Source organism: Fusarium falciforme, chromosome 11 (genome assembly GCF_026873545.1).
Source record: "Fusarium falciforme chromosome 11, complete sequence".
Lineage (NCBI taxonomy): Eukaryota > Fungi > Ascomycota > Sordariomycetes > Hypocreales > Nectriaceae > Fusarium > Fusarium falciforme.
The window spans coordinates 2,611,366-2,631,282 of record NC_070554.1 but is presented as its reverse complement, the minus strand read 5'-3'; the positions used below and the strand labels follow the sequence as shown (position 1 = coordinate 2,631,282).

The 19,917-nt window shown below is 46.2% G+C and overlaps 6 protein-coding genes across 6 annotated transcripts; 4 read left to right on the top strand and 2 right to left on the bottom strand.

Annotated features, from left to right (window-relative positions):
- Positions 1-707: 707 nt before the first annotated feature.
- Positions 708-3,756, top strand: NCS54_01373000 (Zn(2)-C6 fungal-type domain-containing protein; the record flags this gene model as incomplete). The annotated part of the gene is made up of 6 exons (XM_053158904.1): positions 708-940; positions 1,001-1,028; positions 1,301-1,882; positions 1,997-2,062; positions 2,131-2,724; positions 2,782-3,756. The coding sequence occupies 6 exons, from the start codon at positions 708-710 to the stop codon at positions 3,754-3,756; spliced, it is 2,478 nt and encodes an 825-aa protein (XP_053014879.1).
- Positions 3,757-4,272: 516 nt separating this feature from the next.
- On the bottom strand, positions 4,273-6,020 carry NCS54_01372900 (Hypothetical protein; the record flags this gene model as incomplete). Its single annotated transcript, XM_053158903.1, has 4 exons — positions 4,273-4,377; positions 4,435-5,211; positions 5,281-5,652; positions 5,715-6,020. The coding sequence occupies 4 exons, from the start codon at positions 6,018-6,020 to the stop codon at positions 4,273-4,275; spliced, it is 1,560 nt and encodes a 519-aa protein (XP_053014878.1).
- Positions 6,021-6,844: 824 nt separating this feature from the next.
- NCS54_01372800 (Hypothetical protein) lies at positions 6,845-7,584 on the top strand (the record flags this gene model as incomplete). Its single annotated transcript, XM_053158902.1, has 2 exons — positions 6,845-7,303; positions 7,435-7,584. The coding sequence occupies 2 exons, from the start codon at positions 6,845-6,847 to the stop codon at positions 7,582-7,584; spliced, it is 609 nt and encodes a 202-aa protein (XP_053014877.1).
- A 681-nt stretch (positions 7,585-8,265) lies between these two features.
- Positions 8,266-9,171, top strand: NCS54_01372700 (AA-TRNA-LIGASE-II-ALA domain-containing protein; the record flags this gene model as incomplete). The annotated part of the gene is made up of 1 exon (XM_053158901.1): positions 8,266-9,171. The coding sequence occupies exon 1, from the start codon at positions 8,359-8,361 to the stop codon at positions 9,169-9,171; it is 813 nt and encodes a 270-aa protein (XP_053014876.1). The 5' UTR covers positions 8,266-8,358.
- A 2,830-nt stretch (positions 9,172-12,001) lies between these two features.
- On the top strand, positions 12,002-13,204 carry NCS54_01372600 (Hypothetical protein; the record flags this gene model as incomplete). Its single annotated transcript, XM_053158900.1, has 1 exon — positions 12,002-13,204. One exon carries the CDS (start codon positions 12,002-12,004, stop codon positions 13,202-13,204), a length of 1,203 nt encoding a protein of 400 aa, XP_053014875.1.
- Positions 13,205-13,886: 682 nt separating this feature from the next.
- Positions 13,887-14,633, bottom strand: NCS54_01372500 (Hypothetical protein; the record flags this gene model as incomplete). The annotated part of the gene is made up of 2 exons (XM_053158899.1): positions 13,887-14,049; positions 14,104-14,633. 2 exons carry the CDS (start codon positions 14,631-14,633, stop codon positions 13,887-13,889), a joined length of 693 nt encoding a protein of 230 aa, XP_053014874.1.
- Between the last annotated feature and the right edge of the window lie 5,284 nt (positions 14,634-19,917).

Below are 19,917 nucleotides of genomic sequence, written 5' to 3'. Positions count from 1 at the left end.
GTCTTTAATCGCGAGTAGGGGTCAACATACAACGCAGTCTATCATTTGAGATCTTAGTCAATGGTGAATCTAGAACACAGCTCTGACTTTCTACACATGTGACATGCCATTGAAATTAGACAAAAGAATGAAGCCCAGGATGATACTTGCTGAATGGCGCAGCCCCTTAGACCCTCGAGCAGCTAGCCCGTAAAGCAGAAGCGGCCTCCGGTATGTGTCACCCTCCTGGTTTGAGAGGACTAAGCGAATGGGTCTGGACTCAGGAAGCACGAAACTCTATTCCATTCGACAAGGGGTATCCGGAAATTCCGTCCAGAATTCCGAATGCCCGAGGCCCGCAACCAATCCCACCCATGCTTGACCAATCCTCCCTGATCTGGGGTAACGACTAGCTGCGCACTAATCCATGAAAAGCTGGGCAAGCGAGGTCAGCCTCCCACCCATCTTGAACGGCATGGAACGCCTTCGGACGCTAGTTGCACCTCAACTCGCGGGGAAACGAGTTCGCGGGGAAGCGGGGAAGCGGATCCATCACGGCACGAAGGTGCAGTAAGCAGTCTTGATCTATTCCTTGCAACCTTGTGTTGCGCTGTAGGAACTGTCTGCCGAGGATCCGAATCCAGCTTCACTTCTCTCTGTATCCATCTGCGCCGCGCTTGCCACGCTTTATTCCCCTCTCTGTCATCCCTCAGCTTGGTCTCAACACAATGTCGTCGTCAGATGCCCAGGACCGTGGCGGCCGCAACGAAGACGGCGGCCAGGACCCCTCAGGGGCTCATGATGGGCCCGCTGTCGCGCCCTGTCATAACGAGAATGGAGACGAAAAGCGAGGCGATGTCGTCGAAGTCGCCACAGGTGCCAGTGCTGGTGCTGAGTCTCTTGAGAAACCGGAGCGTCCGGTAAAGAAGATGAAGAGGGGAAAATACATATCCAGAGCCTGGTATGTCAAACCTGTTGCTGCCGGTTGCCGCCGAACAACGTATTGATAGCCCTTGCCTAGCACTTCTTGTCAGCAACGCAAGATCAAGGTCAGTTCTCTTCTGCTCCCGACTCTCCCACCTTCAGTCACCCATGCTGACCTGTTGAGCGATATCAAGTGTGAAGGTGGAGATCCATGTCGCCAATGTTTAATAAAACAGCTACCATGTCTGTCGTCCGCCCCGAGAGGAAGTGGGCAGCAGGGTCGACGAGACTCTAGGGCGACTGCTGCAGAAATCCATGTCCAACCTGGAGTCGGACCATTTCCTAGCTCAGCTGAAAAGTAAGAGCTCTGCATCTAGCCCCAGATTGAACATATCAGCTCATGTATGATCAATATGATAGCACCATCAGCTCTGAGATCTTAGCTCGCTTGGACGCCGTAGAGCGTCACTTGCGTCTCATGCGACCGCCCGGCCCTGACTCGACCATTCCTCCTCTCAACCACCTTTCCCCCGACGAGCAGCTCAAACATTCTCCTGCGAAACTTCAGAGTGCCTTGGAGGCAGACGGCCAGACGTTTGCTGGGGAGATAACTATGAATCCGGCGTTCGAAGACGATAATGACACCTTGGACCACAACAGTGTTGTATCTTCAGGGTTGCGGCTCGAGCATTCCTCACCCGCCTCTTCCCTCCACCCTCCGGCAACGTCCCCAGGCGAGTTGGGGTCTCGAAGAGGGAGATGGTGGTTTGATAGCATCCTTGCACAACACGGCGTCACCATCGACGAGAACCAATCGAGATACTATCTACAAGTCTATTTGGACGAGATCCATCCCATGTATCCATTCATCCATCCTCCTGCCATATGGGAGACGTTCAATGAGATGTGGCAATACTCTACTCCCTGGCCCACAGCAGAATCCGCAGAAGGGGAACACATGCGGGTCTCGATGGCTTTGGTGTGTTTTTGTCTAGCCCTCGGGCGATGCAGCATTTCATCAAGGATTGCCGATCCAAGTGGTGTCTCATCGTCTGGCTGGAGCTTGTATTGTGTCGGGAAGAGTCTCCTCCAGGATTTGCTCGAGACTAGCAACACGGCCACAAAGTCCCTGCTTATGCTGCAAGTTCTGATCGTAAGAGTAAGTGAACCATACAGCATGTTCTTATTGGAAGTGTTCCAGAGAATAGCTATACTTACTTTCTTCAGGTTATCTATCTGTTTCGTCTAGATGCGAACCAGAAAGCTGCTAGGGTCCTGGCGCTCACCGTGTCTGTTGCACACACCATAGGGATACACCGTCAAAGTACCATCGACACCATGCCTGCGTTTTACAACCAGTTATATTGTCGGGCGTGGTGGGTGATATACATGATAGATCGTCGGATAGCCCTCGAGTCTGGCAAACCGTTCCTCATTCAAGACAGCAACGTGGACACGGTACTACCGATCGACCTCAGCGATGAATGGATGACTAGATTTTCGACAAGAAACGAGACCATGGCAGAATTGCAGCATGAGATCACAGCTGAGGTTGGTCGAGACATATTGCCCTCGCCGATACCTTATGTTGTTGCTATGATTCGATATTCTCGTGTGGCGGGAAAGGCTTGGGAGGTGTTGTACGGCGTCAAAGCATATAGTGCCCCTAAATTTGCTATGGTCGAATATGTCGATACTGTTCTTTGTAAGCTGCTAGATACAGCTCCCAAGAACTTGAGGTACGACCCGGACGAACCCTACGAATCCCAATTCAGCACCAGCTTGCGATGGCAGATCAAGCAGACTGTTATTCTGACCACGGTAAGTCCCATACATTGATGATCTACTCCTTCTACCATCGGCTAACAGTTGAGGTAGTGCTGCACATATCTTCGCCTTTTAATACGAAGGCCCCTTTTACCCAATTCGAGGCCACTGAGCCTCACTGAGGAGGACGACCTGGAATCGTCCATAGAGTGCGCTGGCCTCGCCGCAAAGATCCTCACTGCCCACCAAAACATCAAAGATGACCTCATCAAGTATAGCTTTGCTCTCAGTCACTACGTCACAAGCTGCGCCATGATCATGATCGCCTTGGTTTCCAGGGAACCGGGTTCCAAGAAGAGATATGGCTCCCTCGTGCTGGCAGCAACTCAGTCTTTGAATCTGTATAGCCACAAGGTCTGGGTCTCCGGAAAGATGACGCGCTGCGTCTCTAGGCTTAGTCGATTAGTACACCAAACTCTGGCAGGGAACATGAATGATAGTCACGGGCGCCTGAGCCCAAAGAGCGTGCGACGGGACTCGAGGGCCGAAAAACCGCTGCAACAACTCACGCCCCAAGCAGAGGATCAAGAGCCGTACCGGATTTCATCCAGACCAGGGACTTCCATCCTCCATTCAAGTGACCTTGATGGTTCAGTCGATGCGGTTGGAGGGGCACGAAGGGAACAAAGATCAGATGCCTTCTCATACAACCCTGATGCAAGTGGCGCATCAGTCGAGAGATCAAGCGCAAATTTCAGAAAGAACGAGCAGGTTTCTGCATCATGGATGGCTGGACCAAGTGGCGACGGTCGGAATAGTTGGGTCATGTCAGATTTTAACTTTGAAACGTTCGGGGAGCAATTTGGGTCAAATGGCGTGGGATTCTCAACATTTTCAGCCAACGAGAGGCTTGACAATACGAGAGATGCCAATTCAGTCGCTGATCGGGATTATGGTGAGGCGAAGCTGGGCGTTTTGGGACTCAACGGCGCCTTCAATCTCGATATGGACATGGACCCTGCTTTGATGGATCTCTACGATACGTCGACGATGGATCTTGATATACTGGGTTCAAACCTGTTATGAGACGAGATTTATGAGTTTCAATGAGAATTTGAAGTGAAAATTTTGGTCCAGACTGGAATACAGACGCATTGTACGGGTAGTCTTCAACGCAGACATTTATTAAGCTGCTCTACCCTTGACACCTGGTCCTTAACATGATTCATGGCCGCACTGAGGATAGAGCAAGTATCGTGTTGCTTTTTCACACAGAAAAGCGCTCACCAAGGAATGGTGCTGTTAGAGTTCGATTTGAGTGTAGCAAGGCCGGTCTACACTGGCCAGTAGACCGAGGTGATATGGGTTTCACCCTATTTTATCCATTTCCAGGCAAGCCAAAACCCCTTTGCTTTTTCTTCATTTTGGTAGTATCCAACACCAGCTGTGAGATGACGTCTCATAATCCAGGGACAGTCCCGTTAGACCAGATCAAAAGTTCATGAACTCTTGCCAGGCCATCAGTTTATCCAGCGCCTCGCCCTTGAACACTAGGATCATCATATTTATGCAATTTCCAACTCACGCTTGGCATTTAAATGCTCAGATGATCTTGTCTCTTTCCTTGAGTCGTACATTGAAGCCTGCCTGTCTCACAAACCAGGCATTATGCAGCTTCCACGGCGTCTCTGGATTCACCAGCTCCAGCTAGAACAAAAGCAAACGTCAGATTTCGATACCTCCTAAGTTTCTGTGATTACTGACCTCAAACCTCCGAAGGATTGTCGGGACGAACTTGTAGAGCTCGAGCAAAGAGATATTCTTGCCGATGCATGTCCTAGCTCCCGCACCGAAGGAGAACAGACAATTGCTCATCCGTCGTCGTTGCTCTGGAGTCGCGTCTATCCAGCGTTCGGGTCGGAAGTCCGCGGCATCAGACCCAAACACCTCGGCATTGTGATGGATGACCCACGCAGAGCATCCGGCGATGGTGCCGCCTGGTAGGAAATAGCCAGCAATAGTGACTCCGCTGGGTGGTACTATCCTTTCCAGTGTAAGTCCAACGGCAGGATGACAGCGTAGAGCCTCATTGATCACGGCGCTGAGGTACGGCAAGTCTCGGACTTCTTCCCATTGGGCTAGCCCGTCCTCTCTCGAGAACCTCCCAGCCTTGCTCTCCCTGGCGAGCTCATCAAGCAGTTTGTCCATCTTTGATGGATCCCTCAGCAAGTAGTAAAAAACAGCTCTCATCGTTATGCCGGTCGTATCGGAGCCCGCAAACATGTTCGCGACTGTCAAAGCGAGAACCAGTTGTTCCGTGATGAACTCGGGGTCCTTGGCTCGCGCTTCTTTGAACCGATTCGAGAAGTCTCTTCTCGGAGCTTTCGAATTCCCTGATTCTTCTTCGCGCTGGCGTTCGACGACATGCTTTTTTGCAAATTCTGCAACCGGGGCACTCGAGTTGAGTAGACCGTTCTTAGCCATCCAAATCTTGATCGGATTCTTGATAAACAAGCGGTCGAGGAAGGGAATTTGGCCAATCTTGTGAAGATGTCAAATGTCAGCCAGTTGCTCTAGACATAATCGGGGCTGAGCGGATACTCTACTTACCCATGACACATAGTTCAAGAAGCCTTCCAAATCTCGAATGATGCTATCAACGTCACGGCCTGTCTCGACGAAACCCAGGCGCTTAGAAAAGGTCAATTCACCGATCACGTCAAACGCATAGTATTGAAGCCAAGCCCCAAAGTCACATATGCCCTCGTCCCCTGGTCGGTCGGCAAAACGAAGCTTTAGCTGCTTGAGAAACTCGGTTGAGGTCGAATCGACAAACGGTTCAAAAGCAACCAAGGTGCTCATTGCATATGCATTCGAGACAGATCTGCGGAGCCTTGCATGGTATCTGTCATTGGCCGTGTTGAACATGGTCTCGAGTCTGTTCCCCTTGGCTAAGGCCTGCTGCACTGGGTAGAAACCTGACTGTACGTGTAGCGTTAGCAACCAACTCTGCCATTGCGTGAGTCGATTGTACCAAAATTTACCTTTGAATACCCAGAACTTGGGCTGTAGATGATCTTTATCGCCTCCGGGTCCGCTACAGATACGGCTCGCGGACCCAGTCTAACCATCGGACCGTATTTTTTGTGCAATTCGATGTGCACTTCCTGGGCTCGGCGCCCTCGGACAATACATAGTCTCCATAAGTCTGTGAAGCCCGCCAGCCACGGGCCGGGGATCTTGTTCAAGCCTTGTCCGTACTTGTTCACAAGAAGACGGAGAAGGATGCCGGCAAGGAGCCATAAAGTGGCGATGCCGAAGGAATGAGGGATGAGAAGCTCGAGAATCATTTTTGGAATAACTTATTGATGATTGGCTTCCATGAGGCAATGTACACAGCTCAGAAGTAACAAAGTAAGGTCTGTTTTAATATTATCGTTGGTGTGTTGATCGACATCACGGAATGTCTCCGGAACTCTCTCCGGTCTTCTTCCGGTAAGCCCGGAACGAATAGCAATAGGGCATGAGAATGTCCAACAGATGATGACAACAAATCGGGAGGCATGTTCACAAACAATGGATTCCTTTCAAGACGTAAGTTTCTAAAATATAAAATACTCTGTTTAGTCACAGAGTGATGTCGCCGGCAGATTCGAGGCCCTGTATCAACCGGTTCGATTCGTCTTGTTACTATTGTTAAGAGGCATTGTATCAAATGATTAGCTTAATGCATAGACTCTGATCTCGAGTAGCAGACGAGGGTGTTCCGGAATTCATATCTCGGAATTGAACAGCAGTGCCGTGGCCACCATGTCGAAAAGGGTTCAAGTTTACATCGCTTCTTGGTGCCATTCCGGCTCCGTATGATCAATCCCATAGAGTTAAAATTTAGGAAATCAGGGATGGGCAGGGATCCACAAGGTGTGACTCCAGCTTGATCCAAATAAAAGCAATCGTCGGTACGGCCCCATGTCGTGGGGCATCCGGGGGAACAGTAAAGGTGTCCTCTCACCACCCAAGTCAGCATTCAAGACATGTAAGTGCAATACCTGGGCCACAATTATCTGCATGCGCTTACTGAAATTTTGGCTGATTAGAATATTCCTGATATACCCTATCGGCTAACGAAGTGCAGCTTTCAAGCGCTCACCTTGAAACTTACTGCCGACACCTAATGGATCCCTCACCGACAGATTCGCATTCGACGGATGCTACTAGAGGCATGCCTATCAAGCGATATATAACAGGCCATGATCGTGAAATCGGGGAAAGCATTTATGTCGACGCCCCTGAGCTACATTACTTCCCAGTGCCAGGTTTTGGCACAGCAGCCCGCTCTTATGCAACAGCGAAATTGGCACCCGACCTGACAGATGACGAGGATTTGAAGGCACATCTATCACATGACTCGGTTGTCGGCCGCACGAGGCAAGAAATAATCGTGCCTCCTACCAAGTTGAACCCTCATACGGGCGAGATGGAACTGGGAGGAGCCAATGTCGTGAACCTAGATCTTGACCCTGGTGCGGTAGGGCATATGCACAGGACTGTGTCTCTGGACATCTCGACCTGCGTGATGGGTGAGGTCTACCACGAACTTGATAGTGGACAAAAGGTTCTACTGAGAGCTGGGGTAAGTTCTATATTTCTCTGCCAACTACAATACTCCATCTACCTCTCGTTTCAAGTTGCTTTCCACGTTTTGCTTCATAGGCCCTCCACAATTTGACAATACCTTGACTAACAAATTCACTACTTCAACAGGACCATATAATCCAGCGTGCAACAATGCACAGGTGGATCAACGCCTCCAAAGAGCACCGCGCTCGGGTGATCGCAGTTCTCCTACCCTGCCCACCTTTCAAGCTCAAGGATCAATATGTGGAAGAGGAGCACAGATTCATTCAACATTAGTTTCCCCCTTAGCGTTATATTTCATGGAAGGAAAGATGTATGTAGTAATTTGATGTGCAAGGGAGGCACCGTCGGCGTTCCAACGTTCCGTGGGTATTTACAACGCCACACCAGCGCTGGCACCGAGAAGCGCCCACGATTAGCAACCAGTAATTTACGGTTCTTCACTTTAATACCGTCATGTGTTGGCAATTGTCTCCTTTGCTCTTGTGGCTGGGCTGTCTTCTCGAGACGTGTCATTGTAGGTTGTCAACAACACCGCGAGGTACTCCGCATAGGGTGCAATTTGGGACAGGTCAAAGTCAGGGACCCAAGCTTTGAATGGAGCCTGGGTGCTTGGATGGAGATGAGGAAGTGTGTATTCTGGGAGCAAGAGGCTAGTCAAGCTACGAGTGATGATCTGGGGCTGGGCTGGGAATCCTGGTGATGTGAGGAACAGGATCGACTTCTTGCTATAATAAAAACCACAGTATAGATGAAAAGATGCAAACGAGTGTATCCCTAGGTATATAGAAGAGCAAAAAGTAAAAGGGAAATCTCTTATCTAATCTTATCTCGATCATTTGGTTATCGGGGGCGCTGAGTCAGTGATCTGGACCAATAGCGGAGGACCATTAAACTGCCACAAATGCCTCAGATCGAGACTCACTGCCCCTGAGCATGTTATACACACTTCGCTTGCCAGTCTCTTTGCTCTTCCGACTTGGACTTTCATATACGCAGAATCTCCCGCGCTGTGGGATACGAGCCTCGTCCCGCTCCTTCAACACTAGCATGACCTTGCCGATCAGGACCTTCCTCGCCTTTCAGCGAGATGGAAAGCTTTCTACTCTTCAGACCAGGGTAGTGGCGGTGCAATCCTATGGTGATCTTGAGCAAGATAACCAAGATCTTTTCAAGCAAGGCACTGAGCATGATTACGCCGTCATCACAGAACAAACCATCTTTCACCCCCAAGGCGGGGGCCAACCTTCAGATGTCGGCAAGATGACGGATCAAGGTGGCGTATGTTTTACCGTCGCGGCGGCTCGAATGGATGCAACAGGCAACGGTCAAGTCTTGCACTTTGGACGATTCAACTCCCCGGGAGACACTTTCAGTCAGGGCCACGATGTGAACCAGGAGATCGACGTTGAACTACGCCTCCTCTATTCACGATACCATACTGCTGGTCACGTCCTCGGCTCGGCAGTCAACCACCTCCTAAAGGACAAGATCGACGATTTTGACGAGCTGAAAGCCTCACACTTCCCCGATTCAGCATCGTGCGAGTTCCAAGGACTCATTGAAGGAAAATGGAAAGACGCCATTCAGCAAAAGGTGGACGAGTTCATCACGGCAAAGATGCCCGTTGAAATCCACTGGTGGGACGCACAGGACTTCCGCGACAATGGGTTGGAGCGTCTGACGCCTGACGCGAGCTTCGTAGCTCCTGGGGAGAAGTTCCGCGTCGTCAAGATTGTCGGGGCAGAAGTGTACCCCTGTGGAGGAACCCATGTTGACACAACCGACTTGTGCGGCGAGACCAAGGTTAAGAAGATATCGAGAAGCAAAGGCAAATCAAAAGTTAGCTACTTGTTACCGTAATCTCAGGGATATAGACGAATTCGACCTGATTTGTCCGCGGCGGGAGAGATAACTATATATAACCAGTGGATTCTCATTATACCAACTCGACCAGTTACGTTTCCTTGTATACAAAGCATCCATCGACAATGACATCTGTCAATTCGGCACCTTTCTCAGCCGTAGCTTCCACCAGGAGCATACCCAAGCGACGGAACCTTGCTTCAGCTACTTCACCAGTTAATCTCACATGTAACAAAAGCCATGGCTTGGAGTCTTGGCAGGAGCTAGCTGGTACGGCAGAGCCACAGGACATCAAAATATACATATCATTACCTTGAGCTGCATCTTTCGGTTGGTCACCTGAATCAGAGTAGTAGGCGCAGTTGGACACCGCATGGTTGGTACCATCATTCTGCAATGACCTGAGCAAACCCCAGTGTACAGGGCCTCGTAAGAGCAGTGCTCCCCGCGAGCGGTTCCCGAAAGGGTTCTCGACACTTGCAGCCTCGTACACCGTAGAGTCAATGCTAACATAGTGGTGGGTTGGCTCTTCCGTCTGGCTTGTAATCTGCACCAGCTTGCTGCAACCAGCCCACGGTCAGGAGGGTATAATGATGGGGAGTCGCCGGATGTATTCAGGGAGACGGCTTGCTTTTTTGTCATATTCTCATCGATAAAACATGTCAGGTCTTCCTGGAGATTCCACTTCCACAAGCCAGCCGAGTATCTCTGACTTGTGTCACCTCGAGAGAACTGCGCCGCCAGCCCTGCTATTGCGGGAAGTCGGTCAGACGCTTTGGTCAGATTAGTTTTGGTGTAGGCCGCGACGACACGTTGCCACCTTCGCCGAGGGTGGCTTTGATCACAGGTCGCGCCAGAGAGTAACTGGAAGTGAGCCGCCTTCAGAAGAGCTGGAAAAACACGGTTGCTAGGGTCATCTCTCTCAAACCGGTCGTACCAAGCCTTCTGGCATTGCCTACTTGAAGAACTGTCCAAGGTGTTTGTAAAAGATTAATTCGTTAGATAGTTTCATTCACAATCTACTCTTTCTAGGCATTCCCAGAGAAGCGCATGGGTGCCGAAGATGAGGAACCGCTTGGACAGCAACCTCTCTTGAAGCGCCCAGCCGCGAGCGAGCAAGTCGAGTGACTCTCATGGAGGGCTGTTGTCTGCTGCCATGAAGTTGCTATTAAGGGTGCAACCCAGACTAAAGTGTAGAAGCCTCCTCCATAAGAATAGTCGGGTGCGTAGATGCCGGTCTTCAGGCTTAGTTATCCCATCGAGGGCCAGGCTTCAACCATAACAAAGAACACATTATAAATATGCCGTAGCATCATATCTCAATGCTAACACAGTGCTAGGTTCGGTTATCGACTTGAACATCTCATGAGACTCGCTACGTGTACGACCTTTGCTATCTTTTGCACATATAGGATCTCGCTTCTGTCCAGACACTGCAAGGACATGCGTTCAAACATTATGGGGGACTCCCATTTGGCCTGCATGATAGGATGGAGGATCTAAAGCGTGGCACCAGTTACCGCGCATCCATGGCATCGAGCAGCCCGGGCTGCAGACATTGCCTCCACCTTGAGCCCGGAGCCGGGGTAACTGTTGAAGGCTCCAGAGCAATAGGAGCACTCTTCGTCTGGGGTGAGAAAAGGCGCGAGTACAGCGACGAGAAAACAAAAACAGCGCCAATTTTTGCACAACTCAGGAGTTGCATCCACGGAACAAGGCTGCAGGAATGCACTTTTATCTTTGGCCAATCCAACCTATCTTATAATATCTGAGCTTACCCTATACATCTACCCATGATCCTACATTTGCAGTCCAGCCTCCTCAATCAGCGTTGCGATTAACAAATGAGTTACATGTGTGCTAACAGTCATGTCAAGCTGCTGCTTTGGGCGTGAAACTCCAATCTCTCTTTGTCAGCGTTGTAAAGCGCACTGGGGCTTCACTCTGTCCAGACGATAATGCGCACTGCCACTGCCACTCCAAGAAAAACTCTGCTGCTGTGCCATCCATCATCTGCCAGCATGGCAGAGCTAGTGCTGCAGCGTCCAAGACACGCAGCGGAACCGCTGCTACCTGCTAATTGTAGATGGATGGCAACCCACTGCAGATTGTGCAACCCAGCCCCGAGGTGGAGACTTGACAACAAACCTACAGGCATCATATCACCTCCCAGCACGCAACTTGAAAGATTTGTGCGCCTTTGGCATGTGACGGACTCGTTTTGACCAGGGAGTAGAGATTTCTCCACTGCAGTGCACCCACTTCGCTAAGAGGAACATCCAAGCCTTGCTGCCCACCAAACCGAGCATGCATGCACCTTTCAGCTACTCCTCTCATCTGGCAGCTTGGGTGCTACCCCCCCTGTTTCTTCTTTCTCTTTTCCTTTTTCTTTCTTTTAGTCCCACCAATGCGGTGCCACCCGCGCGGTTAACTCGTCCGTCGAGGCCAAGCCCACCAATCAATCACCTTGAAGCCTTTTTCAGACCCATAGAGTCCCGGCAACTTAACTACGCTCCGCATGCAGGGCAGGACCAGTTAGATCGTTCTAGACACACTGACAAGTCTCACGTAATTGATTCCAAGTTGAATAATGTCTGAGGTTCATCCATGTTACTATGCAATCAAGCGGAGCTTGAACCAGTAAGCGCTACTCGTCACCAACAAAGGCACGGACTAGAATTGTCCGTCGTACGTGTACCATCGGGCGTGATTGTGCTAAATTTGTCTTTCATGCGTTTAATTTATTGTCTGCAAGGTATCCAGCAACTCTTCTGTTGCTTGGACCTGCGTTTCTCATCCCTAGTCCACCTCTCTTCTAACCGCACCCATGTCTGTCACTGTGATACTGGCATTTGTTGCCCTTCCCTTGATAGTTTTCTTCAAGATTCTGTTTGACTATGCCCAAAGTTCAGTCTCTTCTCTTCCTGGCCCATGGTACACACGCTTCACAGATATTCCCTTTCTCTATGCCCGACTGGTCGGGACGAGCCGTCATTATCTGCAACGGCTCCACAAGATCCATGGCTCCGTCGTGAGGGTTGGGCCCAAGGACGTTTCTGTCAACAGCATTGATGGCTACTACAGAATCCATGGTGTTGGTAGCCACTGCACCAAAACTCCCGTCTTTGACAAGATTCGCTTCAGCCACTCGCCTATGCTATTCACCATGCGAGATCCTCAAGCGCACGCTCAACGGAAGCGCATCCTAGGTCGAAGTCTTACCGCTGTGCGGGCTGATCAAGAGACGACAATCCGACGGCTAGTTGAGCTGGCTATTTCTCAGATCAAGACCGAGGCCGAAGATGGGAGAGTCGATGTCTACAAGTGGTGGCGATGCCTCGCGGTCGATGTCATGACTGAAATGGCATTTGGACAGTCTTTTGACTTGCTAGAATCAGGCGGGCAAGACTCGCCAGTCTTCAAAGCCCTGGAAAAGGTCAACATGAAGGTCATGCTACAGGCCATTCTGCCCGAGGTCCTTATGTCACCTCTCAGGTGGTCTCCCATTGCCTGGGTCAGGGATGTAGTGTGCTGCACAGAGGTCATGTTCGGTCCTGTGATGGCTGCCCTCGGCGAATTGCGGCATTCACCAAAGTGCACCACCACAATGCTTGGCCGTATTCTAAGTGAAGACAACAGCAAGAGCCGGCGGGCAGCCTTGGATGACGACGAGATGGGATCGGAGGCTGCTATGATGATAGTAGCGGGCTCCGACAGCACAGCAGCCACGTTGACATATGCTGTCTGGGAGGTTCTCCGACATCCCACCTTGAGACAGCAGGTGGAAGATGAAGTGGCAGCCCTCTCTTCTGGCTTTACAGCCAAAGAAGTCGAGGCTCTGCCACTGTTGAGCAATGTTCTTGAAGAGGTGTTGAGACTTTACAACCCCACGGGAGCTCCCGTCGAGAGATTGGTGCCCACAGGCGGCATCTCTGTCGATGGGTGGGACATCCCCGGCGGCACTACAGTGTACACCCAATCTTGGCTTTTATCTCGCTTAGAAGGGGTGTTTCCCCAGCCAGAAAAGTAAGTCCCCGGTTGACATGACGATGAACAATGACTAACTCGGGGTGCCTAGATTTGACGCAAACCGGTTTGCCAATCCAACTCCAGAACTAAAGAGAGCCCATGTTCCTTTTAGTATAGGATCTAGGAGTTGTCTTGGCATGAATCTAGCACGGATGGAAATTCGTCTTGCACTTGCCCTGTTCTTCCGGGAGTGTAGGGGTGCACGGCTGCATCAGAGCATGACGGATGACATGATGACACAAGTGGGCGAGTTTTTTATAGTACCGAAAGCAGGTAGATGTGATATCAGCGTTCCATGAATGAGAGATGGTAGAGACATTGATCGATAGACTAAGGCAACCTCTGAGCTTCAATGAAGGAACGTTGTGTACACCGACGGGCAGGATTACTTTTTGGCTAGGTATTTTGAATATTTTCCATACTTGAAGTATTACAAGTACCACAATGAGCGGCTATTGACTTGTGGGGAGAGACTGCTGAAGAGTATTCTCTCTTTTGAAGTACGCGACATTCTCAACAAAGATTGAAATAGCCCAAGTGCGAAAGTTGGCAGAAATGAGCACAAGTATTCTAGCAATAATAACAACTATAACACGCTAGAATCCCAACATTCTCATACCTAGTACGCGAATCTCAGATGGCCTTTACCTCGTCGACGGTAGCTAATCTCCGTTTCACCAGCATCAATACACCTTGGCTTTGTTCTTTGGGCTTAGTACGGGGCCTTGTATCTCTCCATGAACCCATTGAAGAGTAGATGACGATGCTGTCAGCAGGCCAGCCGAGAGAACAAAGATCAAGCTACGCTCAATAGCCGAAAACTGATCAAAGAGCGGGTAAGGATACCTGCTTGCGTATTAGCGACAAACGAGTAAGTATCCAACTGCCTCGTAAACTCACCACCCATTTCGCTGGAAGCACAGCTCAATCCAGCACCAATACACCAAAGCCAAGGCAACACTCAGAGGCATCATGCCACGAGCTGTGATCTTCCATGCCGGACTCAAAACGATAAAGTCGAGCGACAGCAATACTGCTGGCGCAAGGTGGAATCCAATGTCGAGCAGAGGATCAATGTCGAGCGCTCCTGGCATGAGCAAGGATGAGTCGTATACTCTTATCGACCAGTAAAGCACCGAGATGACGACTTCGAGAGGGGTTGCCAGGATCGACATGGTATTCTTTGCGTCAAAACAGACATCGCTAAGTGTGAGGTCTGCAAGGACGCCAAAGGTGAATGCCAGCAGGGATGTAGCGAGGCCGACGACAGTGAGGAGCTGAAAGTACCACCCGAACGCATCCGTAAAGATTGTTTTCCATGTTGTAAGAAGGTAGAAGCTGTAAATGAAGGATGCAACGCCAACAGCGTGGAAAAGCGCAGCGGGAAAGCGGGAAGGCTGTCCCTTCGGTTGTCCTGTAGCCAAGGCCATCACAGCAACAATGAAAACAATGTTTCAAGATACAGAGTGTTTCAGCTGGCGATGAGTTGCCCTTGTAGCCCAAGAGCAAAGAAAAAACACTGCCTGCCGTGTAGTGGTAATGACATGGTCCCTTATAGCTACGCTATTTCTGCAAGGTGGATTCCTACCAGGGGAGTGAAACAGCATGAGCCGCTGCGCCACGTCTGACCGGCACTAGACACGTACGTTCGGCGCTTAGAGAAAGATGGAACCTGCCAGAGGGGGTCCGAGCAGGCTATTACTCCGCTTAGTGCTGATAGCAGTGGAGATGAAGATATGGTTGCTTTGTATTTGAACTTTGCGCCTTTTCACTATGCCAACGCTTGCGCAAGCAGGTACCCAACTTAATTCTTCTCTGCAAACTGATACGACCTTTGGTCAACATCTTTCCAGACCGGTCGGTTATCTATTGCACTCTTGAACCTTCTCGCCCTCTCTAACCATTTCAACCCTATCTCGTAGTTCAAGGAGCCAAGACCAGCTTCCTTGATGGTATTCCTCTCCGGGCAAGGTTCCGATGCAGCCCAAACAATTGCCATAGTCTGGGGCATCACGCCCGCCGCCAACGGGCCGAACTTGAATCCATGTTGCGATGCACTGACAATCTCGTTGCAGAAAGACTTCATCTCACTCATAAGAAGCTCTGTGCATCCTTCCACTTGCCGTAATAATCGATTGAGCAGTGCACCAGCAGCAAGCATCGTAGTATAGGGTCCAAGAGTCTGCATATCCCTGTGTGGAACTTGAATCGGATCTTCCGGTGACAGCCCTTGGGTTCCTTTTCCGTATTTTGTACTCGACACAGTGGGCTCATCCTGCCCGCTCTCCTTCACACTAAGCTTTTCAAGCGCAGCCTTCAGCAATCTGTAAGCTTGTGATATTTGAGTGTAGTATTTGTGCGGGTTGCTATTGAACCGAGGCATCTGGGCAAACGCCATCATGGTGATGGAGTCGCAAACCGTCACCTGGCCGTTCCTGTTACCAGCGCACCACGCGATAAGTTCGTAGAACCAAGGCTCGGGCTTCAGGTCTGGATTATACGCCATTTCAAAAGTCTACTGGTTATTAGCAGAGGTTTTTAGAAAGGTCAGCCTACTCACTATGGTGGGCAAATAACAGACCAACATGCTTATGTGGAATTCCTGTAACCAGCCCTCGATAAAAGCGTTACGAAGAATTGCCAAAAGCATGGCCATGTGTTGCGTAGCAGGTACAGCCGGGCCCCAAAGAAGCTCCTATCCCGATTTCAGTCAACGGGGGTAGGCTCATATTAACTAAGCCAAGCCTCACCTGGCAAGCCATAATTAGATAGATTGCGCATGCTGTATTTACTGAATAAGCCTGCGATGGATCTTGAAGCATATTCCGCACTGCCCGCAACGCCGTTCCATGGTGGGAAAGAGCCTGTCTGTAAAGTGTTTCATTGTGATTGTGAAGAGATTGGTGAGTTTTCACCATTGCAGACGTAGCTATTGCCAAGGTCGGACAGGAAACCAGCCGTTGAGGGAGTTGGCTGAAGAAAACTACAGAACAGGGAATGTCGTACGGCAAACCTGGGCTCTCAATAATTGATACCAGCGATTGCGCGATAGACATTGATTTCGATAGAGGATTGCTGCGAATGCTGACTGCCAATGGGTCCTTGACGTATATAAACTGGCGCACATTAGCCCCAGTGCATTGTATGCCGAGACGGCCACACCTCCCGCAGGCGGGTTGAGCCTGGTCGCACTAGCCACGTCGTCAGCTTTGTTCCTGTGGCCAAGAGACATGACTCGCCTTCCTCTTGGCTTGGCGGCACTGGTCGCAACGCTGGATATGCTTAACGCCCACCATGCTGACATCAATGGCAAGTTGACCAATTCAAGACCAGGTTAGAGGCGCAGTCAGTTGTTCAGTGACCTGTTGGCCCAGCATCAATCACGTGCGATGACTAATGAGCGCAGCATCCTGCCCGACTTGTCGAGCGGGCTTGGCAGAGAGTGATCCTTCAAGGGAGTGTCCATCACGCAAGTGCTACGACGATCGAGGGTGATCTACAATATTGTCTTGCATTAGGAACAGTGGTACAATAAATAGGGGAACTTGACATTAAAAATCCCCATATAGGTCTCCTTTTATCATACCCAAAATGCGAGACGGGAAGAGTAAAGGTTCTGGTGGATTCGGCCAGGGTACCAACCAGGGTCCTGGGGTGCCTCTATGCCTAGACAATGTCAACACAACGGAGGATTAAGAGGAATTTTTTCAAAGTCGCTACTTTTATCGAGAGACCTGTATATTTAATAACTTTTGAGACTCCTTGCGTTGAACCTTGTGAATGAAATCTGAGGAGAGACGGCTGTCTCCTAGGCTTGTCAGGTTAGCCGTCACCTAACCAAATTCTCAGGGCAACACCGCGTGGGCATTCGCAGGACAATAAAACTGCGGCGTGCGTTGTTCTAGACCGTATCTAGCAGAAAAAACCTCTTTGATTAGGAAGCTGATAGGAGTGCTTCATGCAGACGCGTGCTCGACACCGCCTCGGGTGCTGCATGTGCTCCAAGCAGGTCATACGGAAAAATGTCGACAATATATACCAATTGAGCAACATGCTGGCCTCACAGGATTTCTACAACGGCCTTGTATTGCTATCCCCCGCATCTTTTATTAGTAACTTAAATAATCTTATGGCTTAGTTAACCCATTAAGGGCTGGGCTTTAAGTATAATAAAGAATATAATATACATAATAAGCGAGCAACGCAGACAAGCGAGCGATGCGCTTTTCCTCCTTATACTTAACCTTTACTTAATTAATTAATTTATTAATAATAAAATATATTAGACCTAAATATTAAGGCTAAAACTCTTCTTACCCTTTAGGCCCTTTAAAATAACCTAGATATATATATTAAATCTATTATAAAGATCTATAAGATCTCTAAGGTAAGATTATATTATTAATAAGATAATATTTAATCTTAAGGTAATATTATCTTTAATTTATATTAATAATTTAATTTAAAAAAAATGAATTATTACTTAGTTTATTCTTAACTTAGATTTATAAGGCTTTTTTCCCGAATAATATATTATAAAAGAAATAGTAAATTAATTATTTATTAATTATAGTATATTAACTATTAATAAGTATTAACCTTATAACTCTATTATGTAATATAAAGAAGTTAAGATATATTTTCTTAGAAATATATTTATTAAAGAGCTAAATATAAAAATTTTACTATTATTAATAATTAGGTTTAGCTTAACATATATAATAAGCAAGCAATATAAATAAGCAAGTAATATGCTTTTCCTCCTTATACTTAACCTTTACTTAATTAATTAATTTATTAACTATAAAATATATTAAACCTAAATATTAAGGCTAAAACCCTTTTTACCCTTTAGGCCCTTTAAAATAACCTAAACCTATATATTAAACCTACTATAAGGATCTATAAGATCTCTAAGGTAAGATTATATCGCTGGTAGGATAATATTTAATATCGAGGTAATATTATCCCTAACTTATACTAACTATCTAATCTAGAGAAATAAATTATAAGTTAAGTAATTCTTAACCTAGATTCGCGAGGATTTCTTCCCTAATTATATATTATAAAAAAAATAACTAATTAATTACTTATTAATTATATTATATTACCTATTAATAAGCGCTAGGCTTATAACTTTATTAAGCGATATAAAGAGATTAAGATATATTTTTTTTATAAATATAATTACTAAAGAGCTAAATATAAAGATCTAATTATTATTTATAATTAATTTTAGCTTATAGTAAATATAATTATAAAGTATAATATCTAATTTAATAATATCTAGAACTTTAATAAGATTAGCTTTCTTATAGGTATAATTATAAATAGAATAGTTATTATAAGTATAAAAAGGTATAGATAATTAAAATTAGTATAGCCTAGAAGCTAAGAATAGATTATAGTTATTTAGGTAATTAATATAGCTAGCTAGGCGATCTAGTTATTTATTATTAATATAAGCTAATATTACCTTACTAATTAATACTAAGATAATAACCTCTTAGGTAATTAAGCTATTATAATAACCTAAAATAGCTAGATTAATAATATAATTAATCTTAAGTAATTAAAATATTTTAATTAATATATAAGTAATTAATTAATTAGTTTTTTTATCTTTTAATCTTAGATAGCTATAAAAGTTATTACTTTATTAATTTTAAGAGATATTATAAAGAAAATAAAATTATTATATTTTATATATTACCTTATTTATCTTATTTATTTTAGCCCCTTAATATTAAATACTTTAACCTATTTAAATAGGCTTATAATTAAGAAATTAAGTATCTAATTAAATATTTTATAATTTATATCTTAAAGACTAAGTTTTTTTTAGCTTTTTATATTATATATTAAGCTATTATAATAAAAAGAAATATTAAATTAGCCTTTAAAGGGACTAAGATTATTCCTCTTAACCTAAAAAATATAGTCTTAAAGCTTAATATATAGCTATAGATATTAATACCTACTAAGGAGGTAATTAGCCCTTTAACCCCTTAGGTCTTAAAGACCCTAAAGACTATCTTTAAGGCCTAATCTTAGTCTAAATACCTTAATAAATAAATTAAAAGGCATTAAAATAGCTCCCTAGAGTTAATTCTAAGAGCTCTTAAATTACTTATTAAGGGAATAATAATAATAATATATAAGAATGCCTTATTAAGGGCTAAAGTCTAAGACCTTTAATAAGTAAATAAGATATTAAGCTAATAATAGAGGGCAAAAAGAACCTAATTATAAAGAGGAGGGGTAATAATAATAGAGGAAAAAAGATAAGTAATTAATTAGAGGGATATTAATATATAAGGAATAGCGGAATTATTAAGAAATAATAATTAAGGAAGGTTAATTAGACCGGGGGTTTAGCGCTATAAAGTATATAATAAGCCTAGGTATAATATAAGAATATATTAAGTAATAATAAAGATATCTAGGGAAGAATATAATAAGTAGTTATAATTAATTAATTAATTTATTATATTTTTATAGTAATTTCTAATTAAGAATATAATAAAAGTATATTACTTATTTATTTATATTACTTGCTTATTATATATATTATATTATTTTATGTATTTTATTTATTTTATTTATTTTATTTATTTTATTTATTTTATTTATTTTATTTATTTTATTTATTTTATTTATTTTATTTATTTTATTTATTTATTTTATTTATTTTATTTATTTTATTTATTTTAT